The 15,439-nt window shown below is 39.6% G+C and overlaps 2 protein-coding genes across 2 annotated transcripts; both read left to right on the top strand.

The window, feature by feature from the left end:
* The first annotated feature begins 258 nt into the window (after positions 1-258).
* Positions 259-13,982, top strand: LOC135463815 (uncharacterized). The gene is made up of 13 exons (XM_064741263.1): positions 259-324; positions 3,897-4,029; positions 4,707-4,807; positions 5,439-5,700; positions 7,225-7,382; positions 8,696-8,801; positions 9,136-9,410; positions 9,894-10,161; positions 10,629-10,795; positions 11,433-11,573; positions 12,297-12,416; positions 12,799-12,852; positions 13,165-13,982. Exons 1-13 carry the CDS (start codon positions 261-263, stop codon positions 13,980-13,982), a joined length of 2,667 nt encoding a protein of 888 aa, XP_064597333.1. The 5' UTR covers positions 259-260.
* On the top strand, positions 13,982-14,761 carry LOC135463403 (uncharacterized). Its single transcript, XM_064740663.1, has one exon. The coding sequence runs from the start codon at positions 13,982-13,984 to the stop codon at positions 14,759-14,761; it is 780 nt and encodes a 259-aa protein (XP_064596733.1).
* The last annotated feature ends 678 nt before the right edge of the window (positions 14,762-15,439 follow it).

Raw genomic sequence — 15,439 nt, 5'->3', positions numbered from 1 at the left:
TCGTGCAATACCCCCTCCCAGAAAATATAACGGTCGAGTTCTACGGACAAAAAGGGTATTATGTAGAAGTAAATATATGCCCACATGCACTTGAAATATATTTGTGGAATGAAAAATGCAAAAAAAAAAAGGCTGATGGATTGTTGGGCGTGGCCAAGTGGGTGTGTCTCATGCATATGCATACATTCACCTGGGTCCTAAAAAGGCCCGCCTGACAGCATGACCGAGCACGCTATCGTGGATCATCGCGCGTAGAGATCATGGGCGTACGGTCGAAGATGCTGGCGATCGCCGCTTGGCGACTCTTTCTGCTTTTACCAACAGGTATGTTCTGTTTACAATATACCCATTTTATCAGAATTATAGTGATCTAACACAGGATGGCTTTGCAAATCCAGGGGAGCAATTTGTTTGGTAAATTTCTTTTTGTAATTAACAGAAACTGTGTGTATGTTGTGTATCGTTAACGCAGTTCATGTAAGTCACTCCGCATCGGACTTCAGTTATTGAAACTCTACAATGTACCGGTAATAGGAATTGATTATGTTAGGGTATGTTGCTGTTGCGGAATAATTTTGTCAGAAGGGACTAAGATCGTTTTTATAGCACTATTTATTCGATACATTATTTCCATACATTATTCTGAGATCAAGAGCTCGAAGTCACTTATATAGGAATTACGCATAACTGTCTATTCTTGCATACTTATTTGACCCAACCGGCTGCATATTTTAGCACTTCATATCCATCTATTGTTACAAAGTTACGTAAAATATTTGTTTTTAATACTTCCTTCACGCAACCCAGTGGGCCCGATATTCGAGAATATTTTACTTAAGCGACGAGGGCCAGCATTATGGTGGAGGAAACTGGGCTCTGAAACCCACGACCATCCGCATGTTGCTGCAAGACTTCCACACGTACGACCGGAGAGGAAGCTAGCAGGAGCTGGGCTTGAACTCACAGCCACTGCATGTTATAAAAGGGAAAACATTTGATTCCACTCTCATGCATGCATACCGAACGTTTAACCCTTTTCCGTGGTTGCATATCGTTTTCCATGTTGACAAACTTTAAAGTAGGTATTATTATACTAGCAATTCCTCATTGTATCGTCGTATCTATGACTCTGGCCGAGTGGTTAGCATGCGATCACAGCACAATTACTCTGGGACCTCTCACCAGTGCGGTAGCTGTGAGTTCAGGTCCAGCTCATGCTAGCTTCCTCTCCGATCGCACGTGGGAAGGTTAGCCAGCTGTCTTATACGTGAAATATTTTTGAATACGGTGTAAACCACCTATGAGATAAATAAAAAAAATTAAGACTGAAACCGACAAAAGCATAAAAGACATTATGGAACATTCGGCATTAAGGCTTCCGGTACCTAAGGTTTTGTACTAAATGGTCAGAGAACAGCTCCACATCGAACTATATCAGTCTGTTCAATTTGGTAACTGACTTCTCATCGTATTATCTGGAAACAGACTGGTTACGCTTTTGTTTTGAACTGGTTGGTAATGCCAATCATAACCATTCATTTATCAATGTGATGTTACCTGGGAAACTGACTGGGTACTTCCTTACAGAACGTCTCACTTCAGAGCAAACTGGTAACCAATCTGTTATAACATTCATTTGTACGGCATGGTCAAAGTTTGCCTGAGTAGCAGAAGGATAGCCAGGAATAGCAAGAAAAAAAATACCCAAAAAGAAAACAAATCACGGATTTGAACCCTCTACCTAATTAGTAGACTTTGCAACTCAGAAGAGAAGCTTTCACGTATTTATTGTTGAGATGCTAATCTTAAGTTGGTTCTATGGCTAGCATACTAATTAGGAGCATTATATCCCGAACTGCTCACAAATGTTTACTGACATTATCGGTAAGCAAACTTTGGGGTCAGCAGCCCAGAAGACTTTAGACTGACCGATTGAGTGGTAACGCTTTACATCTATTCACCATTTGTGTCCCAGGCTAAAGTCAACTCTAACCCAGTTGAAATAATTCATTCCAAGTGTTGTCATACAGGGTGTAGGTGGTCTCCGCCCGCATGCATCGCTGCCATTGATGACCCAGGCACCTAACATACACCCTGACATATTTAACTCTGGCACTCTCCCTCACCCCCACCCCCACCTCTCTAGCAGAAAAAAAGCGATTTCAAATAAGCTGAACCTATAAAACTCCTATGTTGTTAAAACTCGAGATATCTACGTTAACTACTGAAATTTGTCCTTGAAAAGCGTATGCTTCTGCGCATCTCTGATATAGGCTTCATCTAAAAAAGAAAATAGTTTGCTCCTTCTCCCAGCCAATATCGATAGGGCCGAGCTCCCATTTGAGCGACGACTCCTTCATACTCTACAGTACAATCCTCACAGCCCATCATAAACATCTAAAGCAATTAGAGTCGGTCGCCTGGCTAGGATTCCATACTCCGATCACTCCCAAAATGACCTGGTAAATATGTCCATGTTTTACCGGTAGCCACTCGTTAATTCACCACAGAACAAGAAGAATGCGTCATAATGAAGATTCTCAGCATTCAACTTGCTTAATTACTTCAGCTATTACTGCAGCCATAATATATAACTACCACCGTAAATAGTCCATTTTTGGGGGTCTCTGTCGAGTTTGACCTCTTAACCTTTACTTAACCCTCGAGTGTTGTACCCCATAGAGCTGTAATAAATTGTGCCGATATATATATATATATATATATATATATATATATATATATATATATATATATATATATCATCGGCACAATTTATTACAGTTCTATGTGGTATATATATATACTATACTATACTTTTTGCTTTAAGGTCGAGTAATACCTTGCAAATAATAACCCAATATTAGTGAAATTACTACATACAACAGTTTTCATTTTACATTTGCAACAAATCAAGAAACCTATCAACAGATATCAAGAGTCCTATAGATACATGTTTTTGTACGTTTCTTGGCTTTCATATAAAATTAATATAGGTGTAAGAGGAATCTCAGTGCAGTGACGGGGCAATGTGCACGGTTTAGTGCATGGAGTCGTGATAGTTACACCTGCCCCGATAGCACAGTTCGCAGAGCGTCCGCTTCGAGAGCGCTTGATCCAGGGTCAATCCTGTGTCGAGTCACTCCTACGGCGTTACAAGATGAAGTTGTAAATTCCTCGCTTGGCGTTCAGCATGAAAGGGATAGTGCAACGACTGGTTGATGTATCAGTATAATGGATCGGGTAAGGCGTGAAGCAGCGTTAGATAAAAGGGCGGTAGAAATCTCACTCACTCATTTGCAAAAATGCAACTCTAAAATATTTCATTTATATCAGTCATTTGATTGTTGCTGAAACGCCATACTCCATACTCGAAAAGTGTTCACTTATACTTAAAACAGCGGTCAGTAGTGTGAACGGAGAGATAAGCTACTGACAAACTTACTGTGACGTACATAAATGCACATCACATCAGTGGAAGACATGGAGGTTAGACTGTGTCGTCACGAGTGTCGTGAACAGCTGACTGCTACCATTGCGCTACAAGCCATGGATCGGCGAACTCAAGAACTCTAAATAAACCGGAATAAACCGGACCTATATCAGTTCCACTGCATGACGAACAATTTGTTTTCTATACAAACACCATTTCTTCATCTGGGTTTCCGTGGCCGAGGTGGTTAGCGTTCCACCGCGGCGCAATGACCCATGAGGCTTTCACCAATGCGGTCGCTGTGAGTTCAAGTCCAGTTCTTGCTGGCTGCCTCTCCGGCCCTACGTGGGAAGGTTTACCTGGGATTTCCCTTGCTTTCTTCCCATCAGAGTACGGTATAACACAAATCAAAATTAATAAATCATTTCTTCATCTGATTTTTTTAAACAAAAATTCTATGTTACAGTGGTGGGGCAAAGCCCTAATGTCACGAACCCGTTGGTGCCCGAGAACTTCACAACCAATGTAAAGGTGAAACTGACGTACAGGACAGCAGCCGACAAAGTGGGATCCGTGTGTGGACAATACATCGATGTCCAGTAAGTTGTGTATATATCGATGCTTCCCCCCACTGTCCATAAATATAATTTTCCATTTACTTACATTTAATGTTTGACTACACAGCACTGCACCCAAATGCGAAAATCCCCGTTCCCTGAGACAACCCCATATACTGAATTTCCTGACTGTAATTGAAATACTGGAAATTGTTCGGAAATTGACCAAAAATGATACTTCTCAAGATCTCTGAAGTATTTCTGTTATTTGTATTTGTATTATAAGGAATGTTGATTTAAAGTCCGCGCAAGAATATTAGTGGTGAGGCAAAGTCCAAACATGCCCACACGTGTCGTGCAGGGCCAGAAGGTCAGAGAACTTGCTAGGAACGACAGTCAGACAATGAAGCATGAGCACATTAACTGGAGATGAAACATATATGCTCCCTGTTTATCTTTCACCAGAAATATGTCTAACTTCAATCAAAATTACAAGTTTCAAAACGTCCCACAGAAGACATGTACCCTTGACCTTCAAAGTTCAGTTTTTGCTAACTCTTCGTCACTGAAGCAGTTGTGTTAACAAGCTGTAGGTCGTAGGTTCGAAGCCAGCTCCCGCTGGCTCAGATACGGCCTTTTGTCACTACCTTTGTGTGGCGATATCCGGTGATTCCCAACTATAGGACCATCTTCCTTATGTTGCTGTTGTTGTTCTACAGGGGGAGCAGCACGGTGATAGATTTACCTGCCCCTGATATCGAGCGGAAAGCCTCACAGGTGCGCACGGCCCCACAAGTTCAGTTCACAGGACTTGACACAAGTAAGTTGAAGCGTGAGGAAACCTCGAAGATCTCTAGTGACAAACTTGATCTAGATGCCTGACACAGGTCATTATAGATGACGAATAGAGGTTTCATTCTGGCGCCACTGGTTCAAAACACGGAATGGGTAGTTTTAGCATAACTATCTGTGCTACACTGCTGTAAAATCCCAAGCATCCATCTATCCATCCATCCATCCATCCATCCATCCATACATACATACATACATACATACATACATACATACATACATACATAGGTGGAAGAACTTCTGTTCTAAATTGCACTGGTTAGCCGTTTGTTTTGTGCTGGATTAACGTCCTTATCATTTCGTATCATCACAGCAGATGCTCTTTGTAACAGGACGGTTCTGAAACCGTTGCTAAGACTGCTGCCTCACTAAATAATGGTGGCCGATATCATCATGAACACCACAAATACAGATACAATACTCCACCCAGTCACCTGACAAGAGGTGAATGACGACCGCTCCTGGGCCCATATTTATTAAATGTCTTAAGACTAAAACCAAAATTCAAACCACAGCTACAGTTAAAATGTTTTGCTCTAGGAAGTTTAGGAATTTGTGCACTGGTTCAAATTTGGATTTTGATTGTGTCTTGTTTTCAGCCAAGCTTTATACCTACCTTGTGGTAGATCAGAGCATAATTATCCCAATGTACGGTAGTAGAGAGAGGCCGTTTGTCCAGGAGTTAAGGGTGAACGTCCGTGGAGGAGATATCAACACTGGCGTTGTTGTTGCCCCACATCACCCGGTGGTACCCGAGAATATCACAAGTGGCATACACGTGCTCGTGTACAGCCAACCAGCGGAGTTCACCAACCCAGACATCAGCGATTACGTCAACACCGAGTGTGGATTGGGTTTAAGGTATAGCATCCCACTTTATTTTTGAATCTGCCTGTTTAACGAATGCGAACAAGCAATTTGGGAATCTACAACATTCCCAAAATTTTTAATTTTACACATTTGAAGATTTAGAGTGGTAAGAAATCTTCAGTTAGTAGCGAGATTGCAACAATAGTATCAAATGTACAAAATCTCCAATCATTAGTAAATCTTCAACCTCATAGTAGTGCATGTAACAATTTTCTAATATTATTGTTGAAGTATCCAGTGTAATACTATAGTAAAATATTCAAACATTTACATGAGTAACAGATCTAAAGCTTTACGCTGTTAACAGACCTAAAATATTACACTATTAACGAACTTAAAGATTTACAGTAGTAACAGTAGTACTTGATGTAAAGTTTTAGAGTAAAAACAGTAGTACCAGATGTAAAGCTTTATAGTAGTAACAGTGGTACCAGATGTAACGCTTTACATTTGTAACAGATCAACAGTTTCATAGTAGTAACATTATCTAAAAGATCTAAAATTTTGCATTTATTACAGTAATAAGAGACTTAAAGTTTCTCAGTCGTAGGAAATCTTGAGTTCACAGTATAGTAATAGATATAAAGTTTTACAGTAGTAAGACATCTTAAGTTTCACAGCAGTAAAAAAATCTGCAATTTACAGTATACTGGTCGTAATAGATATAAAGTTTTACAGTAGTAAGACATCTTAAGTTTCACAGCAGTAAAAAATCTGCAATTTACAGTATACTGGTCGTAACAGATATAAAGTTTTACAGTAGTAAGACATCTTAAGTTTCACAGTAGTAGGAAATCTGCAATTTACAGTATACTGGTCGTAACAGATATAAAGTTTTACAGTAGTAAGACATCTTAAGTATTATATTAGTACGAAATCTGCAATTTACAGTATACTGGTCGTAATAGATATAAAGTTTTACAGTAGTAAGACATCTTAAGTTTCACAGTAGTACGAAATCTGCAATTTACAGTATACTGGTCGTAACAGATATAAAGTTTTACAGTAGTAAGACATCTTAAGTTTCACAGTAGTACGAAATCTGCAATTTACAGTATACTGGTCGTAACAGATATAAAGTTTTGTAGTAGTAAGACATCTTAAGTTGGATCTTCTTGTCTTATGTTCAACTTTAAAATAGGGATAACAGGACTTACAATGTAGCCATAGAGTCCAAAGAATGAATGAATAACGCAATGTCGGGCAAATTTCAGCCGGATAGTGATTTTTGTGTTTGTTTGATTGGCGTTCCACGTCGTACCCAAGAATACTTCACTTATACGACGACGGCCAGCATTATGGTGGCAGGAAACCGGGCGGGGAAACGCACGACCATCCGCAGGTTGCTGACAGACCTTCGCACGTACGACAGCAGAGGAAGCCAACATGAGCTGGACTCGACCTCATAGCGAGCTCATTGGTGAGAGACTTCTGAGTCACTGCGTGGCGTTGACTCGCTAATCACTTTTCTGTTGTAGATATTAATATTTTCTGCTCTATATTTCTATTGGCTAGATGTGACTTCGACGTCCTGCAGTTCGCTATGAACAACTCTCTAAACTTGGTGTTCGCTGGAGGATTTCGGGTCCAAGAGGACGAATTTTCAATTGCTGCTATCGCCGCGTTCAACGAGCAAGTGGCTTGTCACAAGCTGTGGCGCTTCAGAGCTGCCAGTAAGTATTGTAACTATCTACTAAAAAGGAATCTTTTAAATTTAAAAGAAAATTTCTGTTTTCTAGGGGATGCTTAACTATACAAATTATTCTGCCAATGCAACAGCTTCTCTGTTAAATATAGCACACACATTTTATTAACTCAACAAAAAGATTGCATTAAACTAACAGAACATTTTGTTATAACACTATAGATCAAGCATCACTCAGACAGCAGATTTTCTCGTCAAATTAACAGATTTTTTCCGGTGTTTTCTCATTTCCCGTAATTCGTGGATAATGGGCTACACAAAATGACAAACAGTGGGAGTCATATTTCAGCTTTTGATCATAATTTACAAATTTTAGTTATATTATTTGCTTGATTGATGTTTTAAGGCGTTTTAATCATATTAGGAAAAATACTGATAAAATTCAGACTCGAATATATAGCACTGTCTTTTATGGGTTATATGTTTTTGTTTTTGGCCATTCCATTTATGGGTAATCAAATTGAAAGATGCATATAAATGGAGGGGTGGCCCTTTTAGGGATTGCAGTCTAACAACTGAGTAAATGGTGGGACGGTTCTTTTCGGGATTGCAGTATAACAACTGGGTAAATCGTGGGACGGCCCTTTTGGGGATTGCAGTATAACAGCTCAGTAAATGGTGGATGGCCCTTTTGGGATTGCAGTATAACAACTATGTAAATGGTGATTGGCCCTTTTGGGGTTTGCAGTAAAAAAACTGGGTAAATAGTGGGAGGGCTCTTTTCGGGATAGCAGTATAACAACTGGGTAAATCGTGGGACAGCCCTTTTGGGGATTGCAGTATAAAAACTCAGTAAATGGTGGGGTGGCCCTTTTGGGGATTGCAGTATAACAACTGGGATTGTATCGTTCTTTGTCGTCAGCACTTACTTAATTTATGTACTTGGTTCTTGTTATTATGCCATTTTCTAGAGCTTTTCACTCATTCAATATCGGCCAGTTATATGGTTGGAAGAGACTGGAGAACATTGTTATAGCTTGTTAAATTACCAACAATATCCAACGCGTGGTCTGGTTCTCATGCACCGTATGACATTTTCCGGTTTGATTTATTCTTTACGACGATTTTGAGAATCTTTTTACTTAATTGGTGGTGGTTCGATTGAACTGTTAACGACATAACCGGAATAAATCCAAACTCTAAATCTCGTAGACCTTCGAGCATGACTGGGATTTGAACCAGGGACCGTTGGTCATTGGCTACGCAGCCTGAAATATAATACATCACATAGACTGATATTGTCCTGTAAAATAAGTGCTTATTTTATGTTTTGTCTTTCAGAAAACCCTCTTATTGGTGACGCCGACTTGATGATCGGAATGAAGGCTGTTTTCAAGACCAAAGAAGTAGTGACAGAGCCGCTCTGTGCCCGCGTTTTCCATTACATGTAAGAAAATATGACAGACATAGGACACACTAAAAACAAGTGTTTCATTTTTAAACACATTTCTGTTACAGCTTAGAAATGCGCCCTGGTCATTACTTATAAAAACAATGTTTAGTAACTAAAGAAATGGGTTTGTTATAGTAAACATGTGAAATGTTTACATACTAAACACCACGTCACATCGCTTAACAACCGTGTTTAACAACCATTAGCACTAAAACATACTTATGCAACAACAACAACAACAAACGTGAATGTTTTTTCCCCCATAATTCGTGTTACCATCGCAAACATATAAACATGACGTCATATGTAGCTGTTTACCTCCTTTAAGGGATGATGAGGTGTACGTAAAGTGGAACAGCACTAAGGCCTTCCCATCCAGAAAGGTCCGTGCTCTGCCTCATGTCTACCTTCGGCCCATGATGGAACAGACCAATACTGAGGGTGGTAACATGGAAGGCGATAAAATGGGTGGAGACAAAATGGACGGTGACAAAATGGGCGGCGACAAAATGGAAGGTGACAAAATGGGCGGCGACAAAATGGATGGCGATAAAATGGGTGGCGACAAAATGGGAGAATCCGACAAGCCCAGTAACAAATCAGGTCAGGAGTTTTAATCTGTTAATATACCAAGCCGTTATTTTACTCAGCGTTGATAAAGTTGATATATTCATGTATTAAGGTGCTATACTAGATTTGTACGTGATGTCGTGACGTCATTTATTCATTTTGTGACTCATCCATCATCAGTATGTAATATGTTTCCTCTAAATCGGAACTACTTACCCACGATATAGAACCTTCCAGCAAATACAAAGTTAATTTTAAGCTTAAGTAACTGAGTTTGCTTAGCCGTCAAATTAGATAACGTGAGTTTGATAAGCTGTTTTGTACAGCCATTCTGAAAATTACTTCTTATCGACGTAGTGTTTATTCAAACCAAACAGAAAGTGAATTTTAAAGGTGAATAAGTGATTTTATATGGTCGTTCCTCCTAGACAAATGTCATAGTCTGGTTTTGACTGGCTGTCTGATCCACTCTAGCTAAACATTGAATAATCAATTTTGATTGGTTGCCTCTTCTAGCCGAGAAGAAAGATCATTGGTTCACCCTGTTGTTGGTTGACCAGACCATCACCGACACAAACTCCAGAGAAGAGCCTTTCGCCAACTGGGTTGTGTCCAACATCAAGAACACTGACCTCAGCTCCGGGGACTGCAGTGTGCCTTACTTCCCCGTGTTAGCGCCCCGCGGGGTGGCGCAGGCCACTTTCCTTCTCTACAAGCAATCTAAGCACATTGAGATAGACCCCAGCGAGTATGCCAAGGATACGCCCTGTCATTATCAATTCAGGTCAGTGCACTACCTCGGTATCTTTAATCTCAGACTCAGGGGTAACTTTCTTAAGCTTTGTTAAGTTCATTTTTTTCTCCTATCTTCTTGTTTTCCGAAAACAGTACTTTTCAGGTTATGGCGGAGAAGGCTTATTGAATTTGGTGCTAAAATAAAATGTTTCGCATTGTTGTATCTTCGACGGCTTTCTTTTCACCTTTCATGTCTTTTATCCTCATCCCTTCTTCTCCTCACCTTTCGTCTATTCTTGTGAACTCTTTAAGCATCAGTGAAGTTCTATACAATCATCTGCTAATTTACCCCGGGCATCCCGGTTTTGTCCACTCATAAAACTGACCAGCCATCGTATAAGAGAGAAAGCCTTGAGAACAGCGTTAAAAACAATCAAACGAATAAAGGTGTGAACAATCAATAAAATATTATTCAATTCAATGTCATTCAATCAGTCAATCAATCAATAATTACAGGTGTAACTGGGATATCCGTCGCCTGGTGAAAGACAAGGGCCTGAAGCTGGTGGGCGCTCTGCCCTTCCAGGTCAAGGCCGATCCCGTCTCCATCACCCACTGGGTCAAAGAGGAAATGCTGAAGCCAGAAGAGGGGTGCCGAGAACTGGCTAAGTTCAACCATGAGGGTGAGGAAAACTGGGCGACTATGAAACAATAAACACGTAACTTTTTATCTTTAAATATCCACTGTCTGAGAAATTGTTTTATAAGATGGGGACAATACAATTATCGAGGAATAATGGCCGAGCAAAGTCTGGGACAAAACTGACTTAATTTCCAGGAAGCTCACGGGTAAGGTGTGAGTTAGTGTATTTTGAATGCGTACAATTACATCTTGATGTAATCAGCGTACACAGGGCCGGCCTGAAGAAGTAGACGCATAATACGCCTGTGACATAAGGTCCACAGAAGCATGTGGCGTTAAGTCAGTATGGTATCTGCACTTGAGGTATAGCTTTTTGACACTTTTGTAAGACAGGCCCTATAGGGCTTCAACATTAATGATAGTACAATGTTTTATTAGCCTAGAATTCAGATTTTTTATCATGGTTTAGCATTTGGCTTCACGTGTCCTGCCAGGAAACGTTAGTATTAATCAAAATAGTAGTGCATAAATTTGTATAACAAGCTAGATTTGATCGTACATCTGCTGTACATTCCGTTGGGCTACCGTTGTCAGTTTTTCAGGAATATCATTGCATTGAACATTGAATCATTAAACCTCATTCCCAATGCACGGCAAAACTACTGATTTCACTTCAGGCCGCATGCTCGGAGAATGTCTGCCAAAATTCGACGCCTGGAAAGCTTTGAAGAAGGAATTGGACGAATGTGTGATGGAATTCCAGAAGAAGATGATCATGGAGAAAATGAAGAACATGTGTCCAGAGCTGGGAGAGCACTGTGAGTATGTTTCATTGATGACAAATACAAGCCTGACTCTTTATCAGTGGCTTAGGGATAAGAAAACAACTAAGTAGTCGTCTTTATCAGGCGCGTTGCTGAAAACTATACCGGTATTTAAAAGTACTTTCACTGTTTGTTTGTTTGTTTGTTTATAATTTAATTAAATACATTTTAATATTTGAATTTTGTGTGGGTTTTATGAACCATGTTTTTGTTCTTTGGCGTGTATGACATCAAAATGACTTTTGTTTCCTTTATGTAATGCGTGCTAATACCTATATGAACAACATTTGCTGATTTTTTATATTAATTACATACATTTTAATATTTAAATTTTGAGTGGGTTTTATAAACCATATTTATGTTCTTTGACGTGAATGACATCAAAGGACATTTGCTTCATTTATGTAATGTGTACTAATAAATATTTTAGATACCGTTTTCATTGATGTTTCTGATCATGATGTCTTCCACTTGTCTTCACTTCCTTTTCTAAAAGGCTAAACCTGAGCTTCCTTTTTATCAAACATTAAAATTTTCAACAAAAAGACTATAAAACAGAAAAGACATTTATCTAAACACGAGATTGTCATGTGACACCAAAAAAAAATTCATTTTACCAACATACTTCTCGCGAAACTTTGGTTGGCCAGCTCTCAGCGTTTTAAACCATTTATGGTTATTCAAACGCTAATGTTCCTTGATCCTTTGTTTAACTAGTCTCCAAGGAGATGAAGAAATGGGGAGACGAGAAAAAGGGCGGCGAAATGGGCGGGGCTATGCAGGAGTATGGAAAAATGAAAGACATGGGAGGTAAAGACGACATGAAGAGCATGATGGGTAAGTGAAAACAGCCTGACATATTTTTGCTTTTTTCATCAGAAATTGCATAAAACTAAATTCATTTAAGGTGTATTGAACTGCTCAGTGCAAGTTTCTCAGTTACTTTATTAACTGACAGGGGTTTTATCAGATTACTTTTATATCAGTTTTTTGATTAGTTTGTTACCAGAGCTGGTGACGTCACCTCACCGGTAGCCATAACATTACACCGGTAGCCATGTCATCACACCGGCAGTCATGTTACCGCAGCCTAGCCATGTCACTCACCCCTAGCCACGACACCGCACAGCTAGTAGCGATACATGCATACAACACTGCTGACGGCATCTATAATGGCCAAACGAAACCAAAGTGTTATCTCTGTTGTATCTGTTTGTAGATGACATGAAGAAAGAAGACATGGAAATGCTGATCAAGAAATTCCTTATGGATGGTATGATTTTCTTGTTGCTTGAACTTCAAATGCTATTCCTTATTACACAGAAAAAGACATTGCACCTTCTATTCTCTCAGAAAAGGCCCCTTTCTGTGACGATGTTGAAAATGTCAACAATTGGATCTTCAATGAATTTTGTTAGTTTATAATCAGTTTGAAAAGATACATCTGCTATTTATCTTTCCCATTTGTGGTTTGGTCCCCAATTAGATTACGAAATAATTTTGCTGAGGTAAACATATTGTGGAGAGAAATTTTTGGTAATTATCGTTCATATTTGTAGTTTCATTTGTATTTGTTATCTTACAGCCATGGATAAAATGGACAAGATGAAAGAAGCAAAGGAAGGCGATGTGATGAAGCCCGATGAAGACATGAAGGGCCCTCACTGTATTCAAGTGGTGACGAAATACATGATGATGATGAAAAAGAAGATGATGGAAGGCGACGACAAGATGGACGATGAAGGCGATATGAACATGGAAGAAGGATGCAAGTGTCTGAAAGCAGCAAAGATGTTTATGAAAGAGCACTGGGAAAAGTACCAGGCTAAGAAAGAAGCTGAGAAGGACTGGGAAAAATGGAGAAGCTGGGGTGGCAAAGGAGAGATGAAAGACAAGGAAGATGAAAAAGCTGAATGGGACAAAATGATGAAAGAAATGTGGAGCAAATGGGAGGAAAAGAAAGATGAAAAAGACGACTGGGGAAAGGGTGAAGATGACGACAAAGTGAAAAAAATGATGGAAGAGTTGAAAACGAAAATGATGAAAGAATTTTGGGATAAAATGAAGGGAGGTGAAAAGGGTGGAGATAAAGACTGGGAATCCAAATGGGACAGCTGGAAAAACTGGGGAAAAGAAGTAAAGAAGGGCGAAGAGGAAGACAAACTGAAGAAAATGATGGAGGAGATGAAAGCGAAAATGATGAAAGAATTTTGGGATAAAATGAAAGGAGGTGAAAAGGGTGGAGATAAAGACTGGGAATCCAAATGGAACACCTGGAAAAACTGGGGCAAAGATGAGAAAAAAGATGGGGAAGGGGACAAAATGAAGATGATGATGGAGATAATGATGAAAATGAAGATGATGAAAGAAATGATGGAAAAGATGAAGAAAGCGGCGATATGATGAACAAGGAAGGCGAAAAAGACTGGGATGCAAAATGGGAAAGCTGGAAAAACTGGGGCAAAGATGAGAAGAAGGATGGAGAAGGGGACAAAATGAAGATGATGATGGAGATGATGATGAAAATGAAGATGATGAAAGAAATGATGGAAAAGATGAAGAAAGGCGGCGATATGATGGACAAGGAAGGTGAAAAAGACTGGGATGCAAAATGGGAAAGCTGGAAAAACTGGGGCAAAGATGAGAAGAAGGATGGAGAAGGGGACAAAATGAAAATGATGATGGAGATGATGATGAAAATGAAGATGATGAAAGAAATGATGGAAAAGATGAAGAAAGGCGGCGACATGATGGACAAGGAAGGTGAAAAAGACTGGGATGCAAAATGGGAAAGCTGGAAAAACTGGGGCAAAGATGAGAAAAAAGATGGGGAAGGGGACAAAATGAAGATGATCATGAAAATGAAGATGATGAAAGAAATGATGGAAAAGATGAAGAAAGGCGGCGACATGATGGACAAGGAAGGCGAAAAAGACTGGGATGCAAAATGGGAAAGCTGGAAAAACTGGGGCAAAGATGAGAAAAAAGATGGAGAAGGGGACAAAATGAAGATGATGATGGAGATGATGATGAAAATGAAGATGATGAAAGAAATGATGGAAAAGATGAAGAAAGGTGGCGATATGATGGACAAGGAAGGCGAAAAAGACTGGGATGCAAAATGGGAAAGCTGGAAAAACTGGGGCAAAGATGAGAAGAAGGATGGAGAAGGGACAAAATGAAAATGATGATGGAGATGATGATGAAAATGAAGATGATGAAAGAAATGATGGAAAAGATGAAGAAAGGCGGCGATATGATGGACAAGGAAGGTGAAAAAGACTGGGATGCAAAATGGGAAAGCTGGAAAAACTGGGGCAAAGATGAGAAAAAAGATGGAGAAGGGGACAAAATGAAGATGATGATGGAAGAGTTTAAGAAGAAAATGATGAAAGAGTTTTGGGATAAAATGTCCAAAGGAGGAGAGAAAGACAAATGGGAAATGATGATGGAAGAAATCAAAATGAAGATAATGAAAGAGAAAAAGATGGATGGTGACAAGGATATGTGGGGGAAAATGATGGAGGAAATGAGGAAGAAATGGGGGGAAGGTGACGGAGAAATGTCCGAACAGAAAAGAAAGAGAAAAGTAAGTTCTAAAGAAAAAAGGCCCCTTACAGGCCAAATTAAATGCTCGCATGGCTGACTATACTCTGGTTCGTATTTAAAATGTTTTTTTGTTTTTTTTTGCGTGCATGGGTGTTTAAGTACTACTTAACAATTTTTCTTTCACATGGAGATGCCGTCAAAGGGATGTTCAAACTGCAGTATCATGCGGCAGAAACCAGCATGGTACCTCTGCCAGTCATATATAATGATACTGGGGCAACCAGTCTGTTTACTTTCTACACAGTGGTTGT

Source organism: Liolophura sinensis, chromosome 3 (genome assembly GCF_032854445.1).
Source record: "Liolophura sinensis isolate JHLJ2023 chromosome 3, CUHK_Ljap_v2, whole genome shotgun sequence".
Taxonomy (NCBI): Eukaryota; Metazoa; Mollusca; class Polyplacophora; order Chitonida; family Chitonidae; genus Liolophura; species Liolophura sinensis.
The sequence above is the reverse complement of the archived record's forward strand: the minus strand, read 5'-3'. Positions and strand labels throughout refer to the sequence as shown.